This window comes from Panicum hallii, chromosome 8, assembly GCF_002211085.1.
Source record: "Panicum hallii strain FIL2 chromosome 8, PHallii_v3.1, whole genome shotgun sequence".
NCBI lineage: Eukaryota > Viridiplantae > Streptophyta > Magnoliopsida > Poales > Poaceae > Panicum > Panicum hallii.
The window spans coordinates 44,666,001-44,682,900 of record NC_038049.1 but is presented as its reverse complement, the minus strand read 5'-3'; the positions used below and the strand labels follow the sequence as shown (position 1 = coordinate 44,682,900).

Sequence of the window (16,900 nt, the reverse complement as noted above, 5' to 3'; positions counted from 1 at the left end):
GCCATCAGCTCTTCCTAAATTGCAGAAACCCTTTCTTTGCAAGCCTGTTGCGCTTGGGCACACTGCTATATCCATTGTACTCCCTACGCTTTGAGTAAACAAATTAGTCAGATCAGTCTAAGTCTACACTCTACAGTAGTTTCATGAACAAAAAAAAATTGCTGAAACAACAGGAAATTTTGAATGTCCTCCTCTATTAGTTGTACATGTCTGAATGAAAGAATTAAGTAAAGTCTTCAGCAGAAGATGCCTCTGGGAAATTTGGAACTAAGGAGAAAATAGGTGGAAGTACCCGGTCAATATTTTCGCATTTCAAACAATCGCAAATAAAATGAAAATGCAGAAATCAATGCCCTGAATAAATGGATTTAATGCTTCATCATGCTTCTATTTAATATTTTCAGATGCAAGGGAAGAGCCTAAAATCTGAGGACGCAACAGAAACTGAACTTCAGGAGACAGATATCTCACCGCATCAAAGTCAAATAAAGCATATAAATTTGCAAAGCTACAGAATAGTACAGTCATATACTAGCAGTAAGTAAAGTAATAAACAGGGTTCTTCAGTTCTGTTGTACATTTATACAGGTTCTACACTAGCACGCAGGGAACTAGTATTTGTAAGACCCTGTGTAGCTGCAGCAACGAGAACACCTAACAAATATCTAATTGTACATTACAAGAGATAACTGTACATTACAAGACATTATTATGTCACTACTGCTTATGAACTTCATCTCAAGGCCAAGCCATCTTGGAAGAAAGCGTCGAAATATAGCTGCTGAGCGGTTCATGAAGCTCACTGGTAACACAGAAAGCCAGAAACATATGTGCATTTGCAATTACCAATATCTCTGTATCCGGTGAAGAAAAGCAGCTAAAGTTCTGAGATAGCATCGTCGGCAACCCATGTCGACATGGCATAGAGTATGCGTCCCTTCCACCCTTCCAGGAGCCACTGATGATCCACATCAATGACAAAATCCTTGTGGTACTGTTCTCTAACTTTCTCCCTCACAGCCTTTACAACATCTGGATCCAATGGCAGCTGCCTTAGCCCTGCCCGGCGGTTCCTCACCTGCCATTGCTTATATGTCTCGGGGCGCTCCACCCTGTCCGAGCCCTCACAGGCAACAACATTCAGGGCACACTTCCTAAAGAGGCCCCGCTCAACCAAAAAGCGCTGGTGATTCTCCCGTGGAGCGGTGGCATCCAGCATGTCGAACATTGCAGAGTGAAAGAACAGTGCCTCACGGAAACGTGTTACAAAGAATGGAGCGCTATATGAGGCATTCATGACAAAAAGGATGAACGCATCAGGCTTCATCTTGCAAATATTGCTGAGGACAACATCCCTAGGGCTTGGGCTATCTATGTCGACCCCCTCGTCCATCAAATTACCAAAATTGCGAATGCTATTGACAATGAGTACCTCATCAGGGTCAATGTTCAAGTCATCAGCACTAATTGTCTCCCACCTCGCCGTGATGCTGTGGAACTTGAATGGCACGCCGAGCTGAGAAGCACAATTGCTGAGTCGTCGCCCTGTCTCCTCGATCCGAGAAGCTGGGCGGAAGCCAGGCTGGGGGAGGTCAATGCCAGTGATCCTCACTTGAGGTGGTCCACCCTTCAGCGTTGCCATGTAGCCTAGCAAACTTGGCCACTGGAACCCATACTGTATGCCATAATCCACAATGTGTACCTTTTTCCTCCCTGCGATGACCTTGAAAATGGTCATGTTAGAGAACTTGAATGCCATCATTTTGAAGCAGGAAGCTGCCAGGTACAGCTGGTAGGCCTTGAGGTACTCCACGACTGAGATGCGCTCAGCCATGAGCGACCTGTAGACCTGGCTCCCTGACCCTGCCAACCGTGCCTCTAATCCCTCAGCAAAGCAATGTGCCAGCCTTTGTGTGGCGTCACCCCTCGGCGAGGAGTGTTGCTTGATCTGCCTAAGCAGTTCGGTCGCACTCCGGCAGTTGTCCGTGGCCACGGCCTGTGCACAGTGGATGAGCAAGGTGCTCAAGTCCACTGCCTCATCAGCACTCCACATTCCCTTTGCTGACTTCCCTTTGCCCTTCCTGGTGTTCTTCTTAGCATCGCTGCCCATGGTGATGCGCAAGGCCTCCATTTCTTTGAGGCACAATTCACGTCCATTGACAATCATTTCATCGACCTTCTCGCCAGTTTCCTCAGGCTCGGGCACCATCAGCTTGCTCTTCCTGCACGTCTCAGCCTCCAAGTCATCCCAATTGAGCCTGTTTTTGCGGCCCCTGCCATTGCCTCTTCCCTCCTCCTCTTGGATGGTGGCAAAAGCACGCGACAGGTTGCTGTCTCTAGGCAGGTGCTGCCCGGAGGTATCCTCAAGGTCGATGAGGAGGCTGTTGTTGGTGGGCAAGAATTTGTTGGCCTCCTCCATGCCCTTGAGGAATGCTGTGTTGAGCATGTCCATGTTTCCCCCATTCTGGCCACTGAAGAAGGCCAAGGCCAGCACCGCGTGGTCACCATCCCCAGCAGGCAAAGGCAAGGTTGTGGTCCCTAATTGCGCCGGACTCTGCTCATCGGCAGCATCCAAGAAGGCCGAACTCTGGACGCCGGTGCTGCCGCCGTATCCGACGAACGCGTTGGCGTCGCCAGCGTTCCCTGATTGCGCCGGATTCTGCTCCAACTCCGGGCTGGCGCCATCTTGTGCGGGCAAGAAGAAGGCGCCGACGTCGCCGTTGTTGAAGTCGTGCAGTCCCATGTCGGGACACAGCGGGGAAAGGAGCAGCTGGACCGGGTCGTAGTCGGAGGAAGGCGAGAGGGTGGCGGCAGAACCGGAGGCGGTGCTGTTGGCGTCGGAGAGGATCCGCGCGTACGGTTCCTGCGCTTGGAGGAGCGCAGGGTGGTCGGTGAACTGGTACAAGAAGTTGTCGTCCATGTCCTCCTCCATGAGCATCCGCGAGATGAAGGGGAGGACGAGGTCGTCCGACGAGGCCGGGCCCTCGCCGATGCCATCGGGGCGGGGCGTCGGGGGCAGGTCGAGGAAGATGGAGGGGGAGAAGGGCTCAGGGTCAGCGAAGAGGCCCTCGGGCGTGGCGGCCATGGCTGCTGGGTGTGGGTGTGTCAAAAATCGAAGCTTTTCCAGTTCCTTTTGCACGCCAAGAAGGGAGAAAGGAGGGGAACATGAAGAAGGGAAAGTTCAGAGAAGGCGATCTGATGCGACTCCGGCGGCGACTTTTCTTCTTTGGCCACGCTTGTACAGTCAACTGCGATCAGTGCAGCATCTTCTTAGGAAACAGTTTCTGTCCTGCTACTTGACACAGCTACTTAGGAAACAGTTTCTGTCCTGCCGAAAAGACAAAAAAAAAAACAGGGTTTTTTTCCCCTTTAACTATCATGGTCAACTGAACATAATAATATCCCCTGTTCCATACATATGTGTAATAAAGTAATATGGATGAAGAGAGCAGCAAGATACAGCCTAAACTGTACCTGCTCGAGTTCTCCTGATGTCAGCCTGTCCTAATCGGATTCTCCACGTTTGGTCAGGTGTTTCACCCCTGTTCAACGGATGGACAGATGAACCAAATTGTTAGTACTCCAATCCTGAAACAGGAATAAAAGTGACATAGAAATACATATTGTGCGTCTGTGAGATGGAACAAACAGGAAAAATAACTGATTAAGGGTTAGTGCAGGAAATGACTAATCAAACAAGAAACATCTGAATATAAACAGTAAATTTATCCACGGCAACCGTGGTGTAATGGAAGATCAATATATAAGAATCCAAACAGATTTGCAGCTTTTATACAGATCCACAGCAGTAAACCGTATTGCTGGCATATGATTAAAAGATCATGGCAAACATAGAGAGGCAATAAGGCGTCCATCTTTGTGCCAAAACCATCACAGCTGTAAGATTTTGTACTTATGAATGCATGCATCCTCAAGCAGATGCCAGCCTGACTCTCTTCAAAGTGCAGAAACATCACATGATCCTGGATCTGGTGATCTCTTTTAGCTGACCTATCTGAATGAGAAAAATGGTGTAAAATATTCAGCCAAATGGGATACTCTGATTAATCAGTGCGACTTCAATGATCACGCCAGATGCAAGGGAAATGCCAAAAATCTGATGATACAAGAGAAACAGAACTTCACAAAACAGCAAAAGGTCAAATATGTGATACATAAAATTGCTTATCAGTTACAGGGCTTTTAGTTTTGGTGTACATATCACGACTCTGCAACATATCCAGAATTATTTCTACAGCCTATGTTTAGCTCTAAGCATCTACTTATTTCTACCTTATAAGTTTCAGCACCCAAACCCTCTAGAAAAGGAAATCCACTGAACCACGGGTGCTGGATCATAGTTTCTGTGATAAAACATAGACCATCTATCAAACATCAATAGCATTTATAATCCAAAAAGGGGCAAAGTGAAGCAGCTAAAAGATGTTATTATCCTCAGCAACCCATGTCGACATGGCATAGAGTACCCGCCCTTTCCATCCCTGCAGCAGCCAACGGTGATCCTCATCGATAAGGAAGTCTTTGTGGTAATAGTTCTTGACCTTATCCCTTACAATCTTTACGACCTCTGGATTCAATGGAAGCTGCTTGAGCCCAGCCCGGTGGTTCCGCACCTGCCATTGCTTATAAGTCTCAGGGCGCTCCACCCTGTCTGCACCCTCACAGGCGATAACATTCAGGGCAGATCGCCCAAAGATATCCCGCTCGATCAGCAGCCTTTCATCATTATCTCGGGGAATGGTTGCATCCAGCATGTCAAAAAGTGCTGAGTAGAAGAACAATGCCTCCCGGAACCGTGTCAGGAAGAAGGGAGCACCATATGTGCCATTCATGACAAACAGGATGAAAACGTTGGGTCGTATCTTTCGAATGTTGTTGAGCACCATATCTCTGGGGCTTGGGGTGTCCACGTCAACACTCTCGTCCATCAATTTGCTGAAATCGCACTCGCTGTGGACAACAAGCACCTCATCTGGATCGATGTTGAGGTCCTCGGCACAGACCGTCTCCCATTTTGCTGCTATAGCCTGGAACTTGAAAGGCACACCAAACTCGAGGGCACAGTTGCTGAGCCGGCGGCCTGTTTCCTCAATCTGGTAGGCTGGGCGGAACCCAGGCTGTGGGAGGTCAATGCCGGTGAACCTTACCTCTGGCGGTCCACCTTCTCTACGGGACAGGAAATGTAGCAACCCTGGCCACTGCAAACCATAATGGACACCATATACCACAATGTGCAACTTGCTTCTCCCGGCCACTGCATCCAAGATGGTCTGGTTGGAGAACATGATATGCACCTTCTTGAGGCTGCTGGCTGCCATAAACAGCTTGTATGCCTTAAGGAACTCCACAACCGAGGTGCGTTTTGCCATGAGGGACTGGTACACCTGGCTCCCTGTTCCTGCAAGTCGTGCCTCCAGTCCTTCTGCAAAACAATGGGCCATCCGCTGTGTGGCATCCCCTCTCGGTGAGGAGTGCTGCTTGATCTGCCTCAGCAGCTCCATCGCACTTCGTCGATCACCAGTGGCGACCGACTGCGCACAATGGATGAGCATGGTGCGCAGGTCAACAACCTCGTTGGCACGCTGCCTCCCCCGTGCCCCCTTGCCGCTCACCCTCCTGGCGCTCTTTTCAGACTCGCTATCCATGGCAATGCGCAGGTCGTTCATGCGCTTCAGGAATCCGTCAAAGTTGCAGGACATTAATTCGTCGAATAGCTCACTGGCACCAGTTTCCTCCTGTTCTGGCATCATGAGCTTGCTATTTCTGCCTGTTTCTGCCTCTAAGTCCTCATCGGTGTGGCAGTTCTTGCGCCCCCTGCCAGTATTGCTTCCTCCAAACAGTAACATCCCATCCGCCACCGCCTCCTCCTTCACTTGGGCGGCAGCAAAGCCAGTGGCCGGCTTGCCGTCTCTAGGCAAGGATTGCCCGGATGTGTCCTCAAGGTCGATGAGGAGGCTGTTGTTGGTGGGCAGGAACTTCTTGGCCTCCTCCATGCCTTTGAGGAATGCCATGTTGAGCATGTCCATGCTTTCCCCGCTCTGGCCGCTGAAGAAGGCCGAGGCAAGCGCGGCGGGGTCACCGTCGGCAGCGGGCAAGGTGGTGGCGTTTGTCGTCTTGGTGTCCTGCTCATCCGCAGCCGAACTCTCGATGCCCGCGGCGTTCTGGGCGGCCAAGGAAGGGGATTCGTCACCGGCGGCGTTCTGGGCAGCGATGGAAACCGCGCCCTGCCGTTCGCCTCCGCCGGCGCCGCCTCCACCAGTATCCAAGAAGGGCGGAGTCTGGTGAAACCCGGCGGTGGCCTCACCTTGGCCCTGCAACAGGAGGGCGTCGACATCGTCGGCGGTGAAGTCATGGAGGCCCAGCACCGTGTCGGAGTAGGGCGGGGAGCGTAGCAGCTGGGAGAGCTCGATTGGGTCGTAGGGCCAGGCCGGCTCGGCGGATGCGGGGGCGTCGGAGGAGGAGGAGGGCGAGAGGGTGGAGTTGGCGGCGGTCCCGCCGGAGCTGGAGTTGGAGGAGGAGTTGGTCGCGGATTCGTCGGAGAGGAGGATCTGTGCGTAGGGCTGCTGGGCGTTGAGGAGCGCGGGGTGGTCCGGGAACTCGTAGAAGAACTTGTCGTCGATGTCCTCCTCCATGAGCATCCTGGAGATGAAGGGGAGGACGAGGTCGTCGGAGGAGGCCGGGTCGTCGGCGTCGGGGCGTGGCGTCGGGGGCAGGTCGAGGAAGACGGAGGGAGAGAAGGGCTCGGGGGCGGCGAGGTAGGCCCCCTGGCCCAGGAACTCCTCCGGCGTGGCGGACATGGCTCCCTCCGCGGCGGCGGCGGCGGTAAAAGCCTGAGCTTTGGCTGCTTTGCTTGGTGGGGGAAAGACAGGTGAGAGAAAAGGGAGGGGGCGGTTGGGTAAAAGGCCAAGGGCAGGAGGAGGGGGCTGCACCTGCACGCCGGGGAGGAGGGAAGGTTCCCCGAAGACCGAAGGCGACGGGGTGCGGCCGCGGCGGCGACCGGATCAACCAGGTGGTCCGTTGCTGTGCAGTGCAGTTGCGAGTGGTGAGTGGATCAGGGGATTGGATGGAGGGGAAAGACCTCTCTTTGTCTTGTCTACCAGTTCATCAGTTTTGCAACTTCCAACTTCCAAATTTTTACACTCTCTCTTCATCACATCAATTTTAGGACACGTGCATAGAGCAGCAAATATAAGTAAAAATAATAACTAATTGCACAGTTTAATTGTACATCACGAGACGAATCTTTTAAGTCTAGTTAGTCTATGATTAGATAAAATTTGTCAAATACTACAGTACCAAAAAGTATCAAAAATTATAAATATTTGTGATCTAAACGGAGCCCTAGCATGTATCATGGAATCGCAGACTAGTATAGTATCTCCTCGATCGATTTGATGCTCTCAGGAAAGAAATAGTAGAAAACTCTCTCAGTTCGCTGGACTAGTAATCTCCTTTGAGACAAGGCGACTCCAGCTCCTAGGATCAGCAATCCTAAAAAAAACTCCTAGGAAGGATTAGCCATGTGATGGACCAATGTCCATGGGTTGATTCCCTTCAGAGGAGATTGTTTGGCTTCCGCTAGCTAGCCAGCACTCTGCTGACGTCAGCTGCTGAGCTGCCACGACTTTTGGGCCGCACGAGCGTTGACTCGGCCATTCGACGCCAGCCAGACAGGCTTGTTGCTTGGACTGCTGATGGATGATGCATCAATCAACAAGCTATGCATCTCGATTGGTTGCTAGTACTGTTTTCCTAGTGCTTAGTGCTTAGGTTTTGATTCTTCCGGACTAAACTTTAAATTTTAATTCTGTCGTATCGGACTTTTGACACCAATTAGAACTATTAAATATAGATTACTTATTAAATCAATTGCATAAATAAAAGCTAATTCATGAGACGAATCCATTAAACCTAATTAGTCCATATTTTGATCATATTGTGCTACAGTAAACATATGCAAATGATGAATTAATTAGGTTTAACAGATTCGTCTCGTGAATTAGTATCGGCTTATGCAATTAGTTTTATAGTTAGCTCATATTTAATATCTTTATTTAGCATCAAAAAATCTAATATAACTTGGATTAAAAATTAATCTGGATCCAAACAGCCTCTGAGGCCGCTGCTATCAAAAAGATGATAGATAGATACATAGATAGGCCTGGTGAGGTGAGGTGACACGGGAAGCAGCAACAGAGAGCAGGGGTAAGAAAAAGTCAAGCAGCCAGTCTTGACCTAAAAACGAAGATGAAAAGAAAAAAAAAGCTATAAGTAGCTAGACTGAGAGGATGCATGCGTGATCAGTTGGGTGCTTTTAGACCTATAGAATCTTACCATTTAAAAGTATTAAATAAAATCTAATTATTCTAATTATAAAATTAATTATAGAATTTTTGGACTAATTCGTGAGACGAATCTAATAAGATATATTAATTCATGATTAGCGGATGGTTACTGTAGCATCAATGTCGCAAATTATAAATTAATTAGCCTTATTAAATTTGTCTCGCGAATTAGCTCACATCTAAAATATGTTTTTAGGTTAATTTTATTTAATACTTCTAAATAATGAGATTTATTTTGATATAACGGGACTAAAGTTTAACCCCTGGAAATGAAATAACCTTAATCAACAAATATACATACTAGATATTGTTACTAGTAGAATGATTCCCTTCTAGCTAGCTTGGCGACTAAATGAGATTGACCGGAAGGGAAAATACTAGATTTGGACGGTGTTCGAATCCTAAGGCTAAACTTTAGCCGTCACATCGTATAGTTCGATGTCAATTAGAACGATTAAACATGAGCTAATTATAAAAATAATTGTAGAAGTCTAGAAGACGAATCATAAATTAATTAGGTTTAATAGATTCATCTCGCGAATTAGTTTAGAAGTTATGCAATTAGTTTTATCATTAATCTACGTTTAATACTTCTTATTAGCAACTAAATATTCGATGTGACAGAGCAAACAACCGAGCTTTATATATATGGCTATTCTTGAAATAGCTTTTGGAACAGCTTCACCCAAGCAATACCAAAGAGGTATTTTGCAAACCGCTTTATGCATGAAGCACTTTGTGAAGCTGGAAACAGCTTACACTATGCAGGAGGAGCTAAAGATAATAGCTTCACCGGTTTCACCTCTTCTATCCATCCACTTATGAAGGTTGTTTCGCCAAACATTTTTTTAAAAAGAGCTTCAGCTTAAAATAACTGCTTTACCAAAAAGTCAAAGCGAGAGCTGTTTTAAAAACAGGAACTACATGATTGATGGACGTTTGTCTTTGGGTCAATGTGTCACGTGGTAGCAAAGTAGAATATAAAAAGAGCGTAACTCTTTAATTTATATACATGTGCACCTGATAATAATAATAATATAATAACAAACTAATTAAAGTTGTACGTGTAGCTAGAAGGATACACATACATACTAGTACATAACTGGCTTAATTTGGAACGCTAGTTAGCGACTATCAAATTCCGATACACACTGTTAATTTGGGCCAAGTGGTTGTAGCAGCCCACAGCGTCAATTGCCGATGGGCCTAGCCCAAAAAAAAAACTCACAGTTGGCGATGGGCCTCTTGGTGACACGCAGCGTGGGAATCTTTTATATTAAAACTCCCTGCAGTTTCCTCGCACCAGGAGCGGCCACGTCGGCAGCGGCCGCGTCCCGTGCCGACGTGTGCCTGCGCGCTGGCTCCCGTGGATGGCTGCCCCGGAGCCGGCGATTTCGCAAAAAAGCCCTCGCGTTTAGTGGGAATTGTGCTTTCCTCCTGGAGGCGCAAACCCAATCCGCATCTCTCTCCTATTGCCCCTCGATTCCGCATGGCCGCCGGCGCCGCTACCGCTCCACGCGCCGCTCGCACGCCGGCGCCGTCGTCCCGTCCGCGTCCCCGCCATGCCGCCGGTGTCCGCCTCTGCGCCCTCTCTCACGCAGGCGTTTTTCTGCTCCACCCCGCCTGCTGCTCCCCGTTGCCCCTCGATTCCGCACGGCCGCCGGCGGCGCTGCCGCTCCGCGCGCCGCTCGCACGCCGACGCCGTCTTCCCATCCGCGCCCCCGCCACGTCGCCGGTTCCCGCCTCCGCGCCCTCTCTCCCGCGGATGTTTCTGCTCCACCCCCGCCTGCGGCTCCCCTTCGGTCGTACCTCCCAGATCCTGGTCCCGGCACAGCGGCTGCCGCCGCCGCTGCACGTGCTGCTCCCGTGCCGCCGTAGCCGTCCCATCCGCGCGTTCCCGTCCCGCCGCCGATGCCCACCTCCGCTGCCCCTCACGCCGATGTTGGTGGCCTCCGAGCCGTGTCGATCTCCGGCGGCGGGTAACACTGTGCAGGTTGCACGCGGTCCCATCTGCAGCGGCCGTGCGCAGGCGTGGATGGTCGGAGCGAGGGGTCGGCTTCACCGGTGATTAGGTCAGGAGGATGGGTAGCGTGCCTAATCACCTCGGCTACTTCCTGTTACGGGTTCCATCAGCGTAGTTGGTAGCCCGCCGCCCATTCCTCCCGTACGCGCGCCCTTGCTGTGCCTGCCGCCCATTCCTCCCGTACGCGCGCCCTTGCTGTGCAGTGGCTTCGGTGACGCCTGCACAGTTCCCCTTTGGAGCTGTTCCCAACCCTCCTCCTTTATCTACCTGTTCTGAGGGCTGCTTTCCTCCTCTCCCTCCCTCCATTGCTTGCCTCCTTAACCGTCCCGTGGCCTGTTTCTGTAGTTTCAAGGAAACTCCTTTTCGCCATTGCCATTTTCTTGCTGTATCCAGGTTCGATGCCTCGGAACGTTGCAACCCCTTCTGTTTTGTAGTGTTCGTTCTGGTTCTTCTCGTGATTTGCTGATATGTTGTTGCAATTTGTAGCCCTGGTGCCACTGAATCATGGCGTAGGTGACATAGCCTGCCTGGACACTCTGGAGTCTTTGTCTCCTTGCTTGTATACCAGGTAGGTTCCTGCTCGCCCTTATCATGCTAAATGGGCGATTGTGGTCTGGGTTGTCTCTTATTCTTAGATGTGGTCCTCTTTTTCGGTATTTTCCATGTGCGTAGAGAGCAGCAGCAGCATTAGCTTCTCGAAAGGGAGTTTGAATATTATTTGTTACTTGTTAGGGAGCACGGTTTATTCTGGTTCTAGCGCTTATCTTACATGTGTAGCCACACTACGGTTTTTTTATCCGTATATTCGATGTATTGGTTATCTTGAGTCTCTCAAGTGTTGCCTTCTTGATGGACTGTAATGCAGATGATGTTCTATTTATGTTCAAACATGTTATGTTGTATCTGCTTGCTGATTTATGTATAATAAAGGGACTCTTGAATGATTAGTAAAATATATTTGTGATGACTGAATGCATTGGTTCTATTTACAGGTTGTCTTTTGATCTGTGACTGCTTACAATATACTAGGTGGGCTGTTATCCAAATGTGTGAGGTTAGTTACATTTCTTGATGAACTCACACATGTAATTTGTTGTCTTCAAAAGATGCAATGAAATCTAATTTAAATACAGATCTTTTCTTCTGAGCTTGTGGCTTCTCTGTTGCGCATTGTTATTTTTTTTTGGTAGGCCTGGTACAATGGCAGTGGCATCGGTCACGTGAAGCTGTAGAGAACAACGTGATCTGCACGTACAAGCAGGTTAGACGAACCAGCTGTGTTGGTAAGATAACCAAATGCTTCCTCTTTGCAAATGCTTCCCCGTTTAGTCCTTTCTTTAGAATTGTATGCCTGGCATTTGGATAGGCAGAGTATTTACCTTGTGACATGTAATGTATGACTCGTTGTTTTTTTTGATGTTCTTTCTAAAGGACTGGTCATTGTGTGATACACCCTGAAAAATAAAGTCCTGAGTCTCTAGAATGTGGTCAAGAGAGGGAGGGTCTATCTGGATCCATTCGTATCCATGAATATAATGTTTGAAACACCCTGTACATAAGCATGTAAGAGGATGTCTTGCGGAATAATGAACAGAATTCTGACCCTGTACTCCCGTTGCTAGCAAGCATCGGATTAGGTCTTGCTTGGAATTTTTTTTTGGTGTGCTATTTGTTTGCTTGCATTATAGTGGATTCGTGTGGTGACAAGCTTAATCCATTGCTGTGAGCACTTAATCTAGCTTGTCCTGTTAGTGCTTAGTAGGTTGATTGCATTCTTGTTTTCTGTTTACATTAGTCGTAGGGCAGCACTTGGGGTCAACTAATTTTCCTTGCTTTGGTCCGGTGCATATGTGTTGAGCTCAATGGTGGTCAGCTCCAGCCTTTTATTGTTAGTGCCATTTTTTTCTTTGCTTAGGTGTTAACATCTGATTTGTGAAGAATTTGACAGATTTAAGCAACAAGAATCTGTTGACAATTCTTAATCTATATTTACAAGTGATCGAGTGAAAGAAAAGGATACCTTTGACCATTCAAACTTCGAAACTAGACTTGTTGTGGGGTCATAGAAAAGGTAGCACGACCCACATGCAAAAATAGTTTTTTTCTTGAAGCTTGAGCACAGACAAGCAAAGAAATACTGCCTTTTCAATCTAGGAGTGAATGAAGTCCTGCTGCAGCTTCTTAGAGAGTAATGTTAGCCATGGTTAGTCCTTATGAAATTCACGAATCATTTGACAACCTCATTCACTAAGAGGAAATAATAGAAGCACATCTACCATAGCATTGTGCGCACATGCACAAATCGAATTATAAACAATACAGGTGCTTCATTTGAGTTAGGAACCACAGTTGTTCAGTTGAGTAGGAAAAAATATGTGTGTTTATTTATTGTGGCTTGTGCTTCTCTTTGGAATAATAGCAAATATTTTAGCTAAGCATTGTTTAAATGCATGGGCTAGCTGAACATTTTGAAAATTGTCTACTGAATATTATTAAATTGCTAGCTCAGTACTACTTAAATAACATTTGAATATTGTTGAACTACTTTGTTACTGCACAAGAATGTGAGAATATGACCTCTAAAATATCCTTGAAAGGGTTGATATCAATGTGCAATATTAGCTGCAGTTTCTACTGGACATGGTACGCTAGCTGTATGGTGGATATAGAAAAAGAAACTAAAGGTCCTGCTGCACCTCCACAGAGAGAAAAAAAAGGAGGAATGCTGCTATTTGTCTATAAAAATAGATCAGATCATTCTAAAAAAAACTGAACAATAGATCTGAAGAACTTTCTTGTAGATCTATACTATGAAGAATTTGCTTTACTGTAAAGACACCAAGACATTAATAGATTTAGTTTACTGAAAAGTTTACAAGTACAAGTCCAAAGCACTAACTATTGGTTCCGTAGTCCCTTGACGAATACAGTAAGTTATAGGTCTTAACCGAGCCCGGAACAATTGGTTCCCTGTACATTCGTTATTTGTGGATGTGAACTCACCGTTGCCAAAGCCTGCCGTGTGCAGTTACCACTTCAGAGCACTGATTTGTGCTCTGAGGTCAGCCAGCTGAGCTCCACACGGTAGCTACAGTAGAGATGATGAACAATGAATCCTTAAGTAACCAGAAAGAATACCATTGTTTATATGCATTTATCAGAATTATGAGTGTTGCTGCCTGATATGAGTTGCGGCCACCATTTCCATAATATGCACCTCCGCTCCCCGCCATTCCTTCTGTGCCATCTTATTTGCTTTCCACCATTCTTTGTGCAGTGATTTTAGTAGATCCTCACTGACGCAATATTTGAACTGAGGCAAAGCCCTTGACCAATGCACCTGTTTGCTAGGTGTCACGTGTTAGAATGTAATGGCAGAGTCAGAGATTAGTGTGCAATTGTTCATATGTAGCTACCAGCTGGACATTAATGTTTTCGGAGAACACATTAGTGGCACTTGGCATAAAGGCTGGCCAAAAAGTAGATAGATTGCGCTGCACCATGCTGCTGTTAGAAGATGCTAGGGACAGGCTTGTCTGCCGCCGCTAAGGCTATCTCCAGCGAGCCGCTGTAAACCGTTCGGTTCCGTATGCGCGGAGGATACTGTAGCACGCTAACGCTCCATCGGTGTACTCCAAAGCTCCGGTAAAATGGAGGAAGCGGTCTGCGTCCCGCACAGAGGGAGGCAGGAGCGGCGTCCTCCATCCGCTCGAGGCGGCTCCCGCGTGCGGGGCGGCAGGCCGCGGGAGGGGTGGCGCGGGACGGCCGGCGCTGCGGGGCGGCGGGACGGCGCGGGACGGCCGGCGCTGCGGGGCGGCGGGGCGGGGCAGCGCGCGGCAGGGGCGGAGGAGGGGTGCGGAGGAGCGGCCGGCGGGGCGCGGAGGAGCGGCGGCGGGTGCGGAGGGCGGAGGGGCGCGGGCGGAGGAGGAGCGGTGGGGCGGAGGAGGAGCGGCAGCGGGGCGCGGCAGGGGCGGAGGAGGGGCGCGGAGGAGCGGCCGGCGGGGCGCGGAGGAGCGGCGGAGGAGGGGCGCGGGCGGAGGAGCGGCGGCGGGCGCGGAGGGCAGAGGGGCGCGGGCGGAGGCGGCAGAGGGGCGCGGGAGGCATGGCGGTTGCGGGTTGGGGAAAGGGAAGTTGGAAGAAAGGATAAAAAATTGAGATTGTGGGGTATAGAAGATGGAAATAGAGGATGTTGTTGGAGTTAAATTTGGTATAGAGAATGAAGTTGATATGGAGGATGGATATAGGGGATAGAATTTGGAGGATATCGCTGGAGATAGTCTAACCCCATGCATGCATGCTTTGTGCATGAGCAGGAACTAATTTTATTGATAGTTGCGACCTCCTTTCTTGATGCATGAGTTTTATTTACAGGATCTATATCTTTGTCTGTTGATCTGTCGCTTCTTACAAGCTACAAGGTGGTCTGTTATTGAAAAGGTGTGAGGTTACTTACATTTCTTGATAAACTTATGTGTAAGTTGTTGTCTTCGAAAGATGCATTGAAATCTAATTTAAATACAGCTCTTCTCTTCAGACTTTGCAATTTCTGTTTCCTTTGACGCTGCTCATACAAGCAAGCTAGGCAGGTTGCTACTGAAAAGGTATGTACTTAATTTCGTTGCTTGCTTCTGCTATCAAACGTATTTGTCCCTTATCATGCCAATTTTTATCTTGTTGCATAATGTGTTCTTTTCCCTTCATATGTGCTTATGATGATACGATTATCACCTCTGTTTTGCCTCCGTTCCGTTCTGATATATGTGCTGCTTATATGTGGTTCCACTACGGTCTTCCTTAGCTTTATGCAATCTGATTCTTAATGGCTGGAAGTCCATCTGAGAGGGTTGCTTGCATTATAGTTGATTCGTGTAGTGACGAGCTCGCTGGATTATTTCTTTCTGCTTTTGTTATGTAGTTTATTTCCTAGAAAATCACAGTAGCAACTATAGCCATGCAGGTTCTAGGCACTTGGCATGTGGTCTGGCAAGAAAGTAGATAGATTGCGCTGCACCTTGCTGCTGCTTAGAGATGCTGGGGAGAGACTTGTCTGCCGTCGCTAACCCCATGCATGCATATTTTGTGCATGAGCAGGAACATAACTTGTGGGATTACTTGGAGGCCGTTCCTAGCAGCACTGCCGAATAGTCTTCATCTGGTCAGTAAAATCAACGCCTCGCAAGCAAGCAAACTTATTTCTGCAATAGACTGATGAAATCGTTCAGAGCTGGTCTTGCAAAACTTCTCAAAATAAGCGAACAGAAGTAGTTTACCTTCGAATTTTTCCAGACATACCAATGAACAGCTGTCTTTTGTTAACTGTTCTAAAACCATGTCCATGCTCAACCGGTTGTTCACAGCAAGCGGAGTCACTGTAATAGTGCCACTTTGTTCATCCTTCTCACCAGTTCCCTGCTTCCACATGGAGTGGCTAGCTTATCCTTGGTCAGGAATTTCATATTCGAGTGACAGTTTCGATGAGGTGTATCTGATGGCTGTATTCCAATCATGTTGGAGTCACAAGGCCAGCATACAACTTTTGCACATGTTCACCTCTTGTAAGGCTTGATGTGATAAAGTTTGATCTGATCACCAAATTCTGCTGCTTCTTGGTCAACTCTGTGCTTCAGCCTTCTCCAGGTCCTTAGCGTATCTGCCTGTATCAGTCCACGATACAGCGTTTCAAAGGTCATCCTCTGGGGAAGGAAACCTTTCTCTATTATTTCCTTAAAAGAATGGCACGCCTCTCTCCATTTCTGGCTGTCGCAAAAACCATGGATCAGCGAGGTGTCCGAACCTTTTTTGATTTTTAGGCTGATAAGTAGTGCAGGGCCCAGCATGTGCCTAACGGCATTTCCTTTATACAATTAGAGACGATGAATCTGCCACTTGTGCTTCCTTATATACCGGTTTTTATATTTTCTTACATCCACTCGGTTGATCCCGTATGGATAAATGTTGTACCCAGTTAGAATTAGAATATAGATGCTTCAGAGATGCCGTTTTCTTCAAAGATGCCACATTATTATGCATAGACAAAACCAGTAAATTATGTGGATTCCTGAATGGCTGACGAATTGTATTTGCGATGTCTAAATACATGAGTTTTATTTACAGGGTTTGTGTCATCGTCTTCTGAACTGTCCCTGCTTACAAGCTACTAGGTGGTTAGTTATTAAAAAGGTGTGAGGTTAGTTATATTTCTTGATGAACTTATATATGTAGGTTGTTGTTTTCGAAATATACATTGAAATCTAATTTAAATACAGCTCTTCTCTTCAGCCCTTGTGGTTTCTGTTTCGTTTGACGCTGCTCGTACAAGCAAGCTAGACAAGTTGCAACTGAAAAGGTATGTACTTAGTTTCGTAGCTTGCTTCTGCTATCAAATGCATTTGTCCCTTATCGTGTCAATGTTTATCTTGTTGCATAATGTGTTCTTTTCCCTTGCTATGTGCTTGTGATGATGCGATTGTCACCTTTGTTTTGCCTTCGTTTCTTTCTGGTATATGTGCTG

The 16,900-nt window shown here is 47.7% G+C and overlaps 2 protein-coding genes across 2 annotated transcripts; both read right to left on the bottom strand.

Annotated features, from left to right (window-relative positions):
* Positions 1–477: 477 nt before the first annotated feature.
* Positions 478–3,984, bottom strand: LOC112902225 (scarecrow-like protein 30). Its single transcript, XM_025971181.1, has 2 exons — positions 3,475–3,984; positions 478–3,328 (listed from the first exon to the last, which is right to left on the bottom strand). The coding sequence occupies exon 2, from the start codon at positions 3,083–3,085 to the stop codon at positions 878–880; it is 2,208 nt and encodes a 735-aa protein (XP_025826966.1). The 5' UTR covers positions 3,086–3,328; positions 3,475–3,984; the 3' UTR covers positions 478–877.
* A 163-nt stretch (positions 3,985–4,147) lies between these two features.
* Positions 4,148–7,062, bottom strand: LOC112902224 (scarecrow-like protein 34). The gene has a single exon (XM_025971180.1). It carries the CDS (start codon positions 6,816–6,818, stop codon positions 4,437–4,439), a length of 2,382 nt encoding a protein of 793 aa, XP_025826965.1. The 5' UTR covers positions 6,819–7,062; the 3' UTR covers positions 4,148–4,436.
* Positions 7,063–16,900: the final 9,838 nt, after the last annotated feature.

Bases quoted from the DNA above. Each gene is read 5' to 3' on its own strand.
- LOC112902225 (XM_025971181.1), bottom strand. From the start codon at position 3,085: ATGGCCGCCACGCCCGAGGGCCTCTTCGCTGACCCTGAGCCCTTCTCC.
- LOC112902224 (XM_025971180.1), bottom strand. From the start codon at position 6,818: ATGTCCGCCACGCCGGAGGAGTTCCTGGGCCAGGGGGCCTACCTCGCC.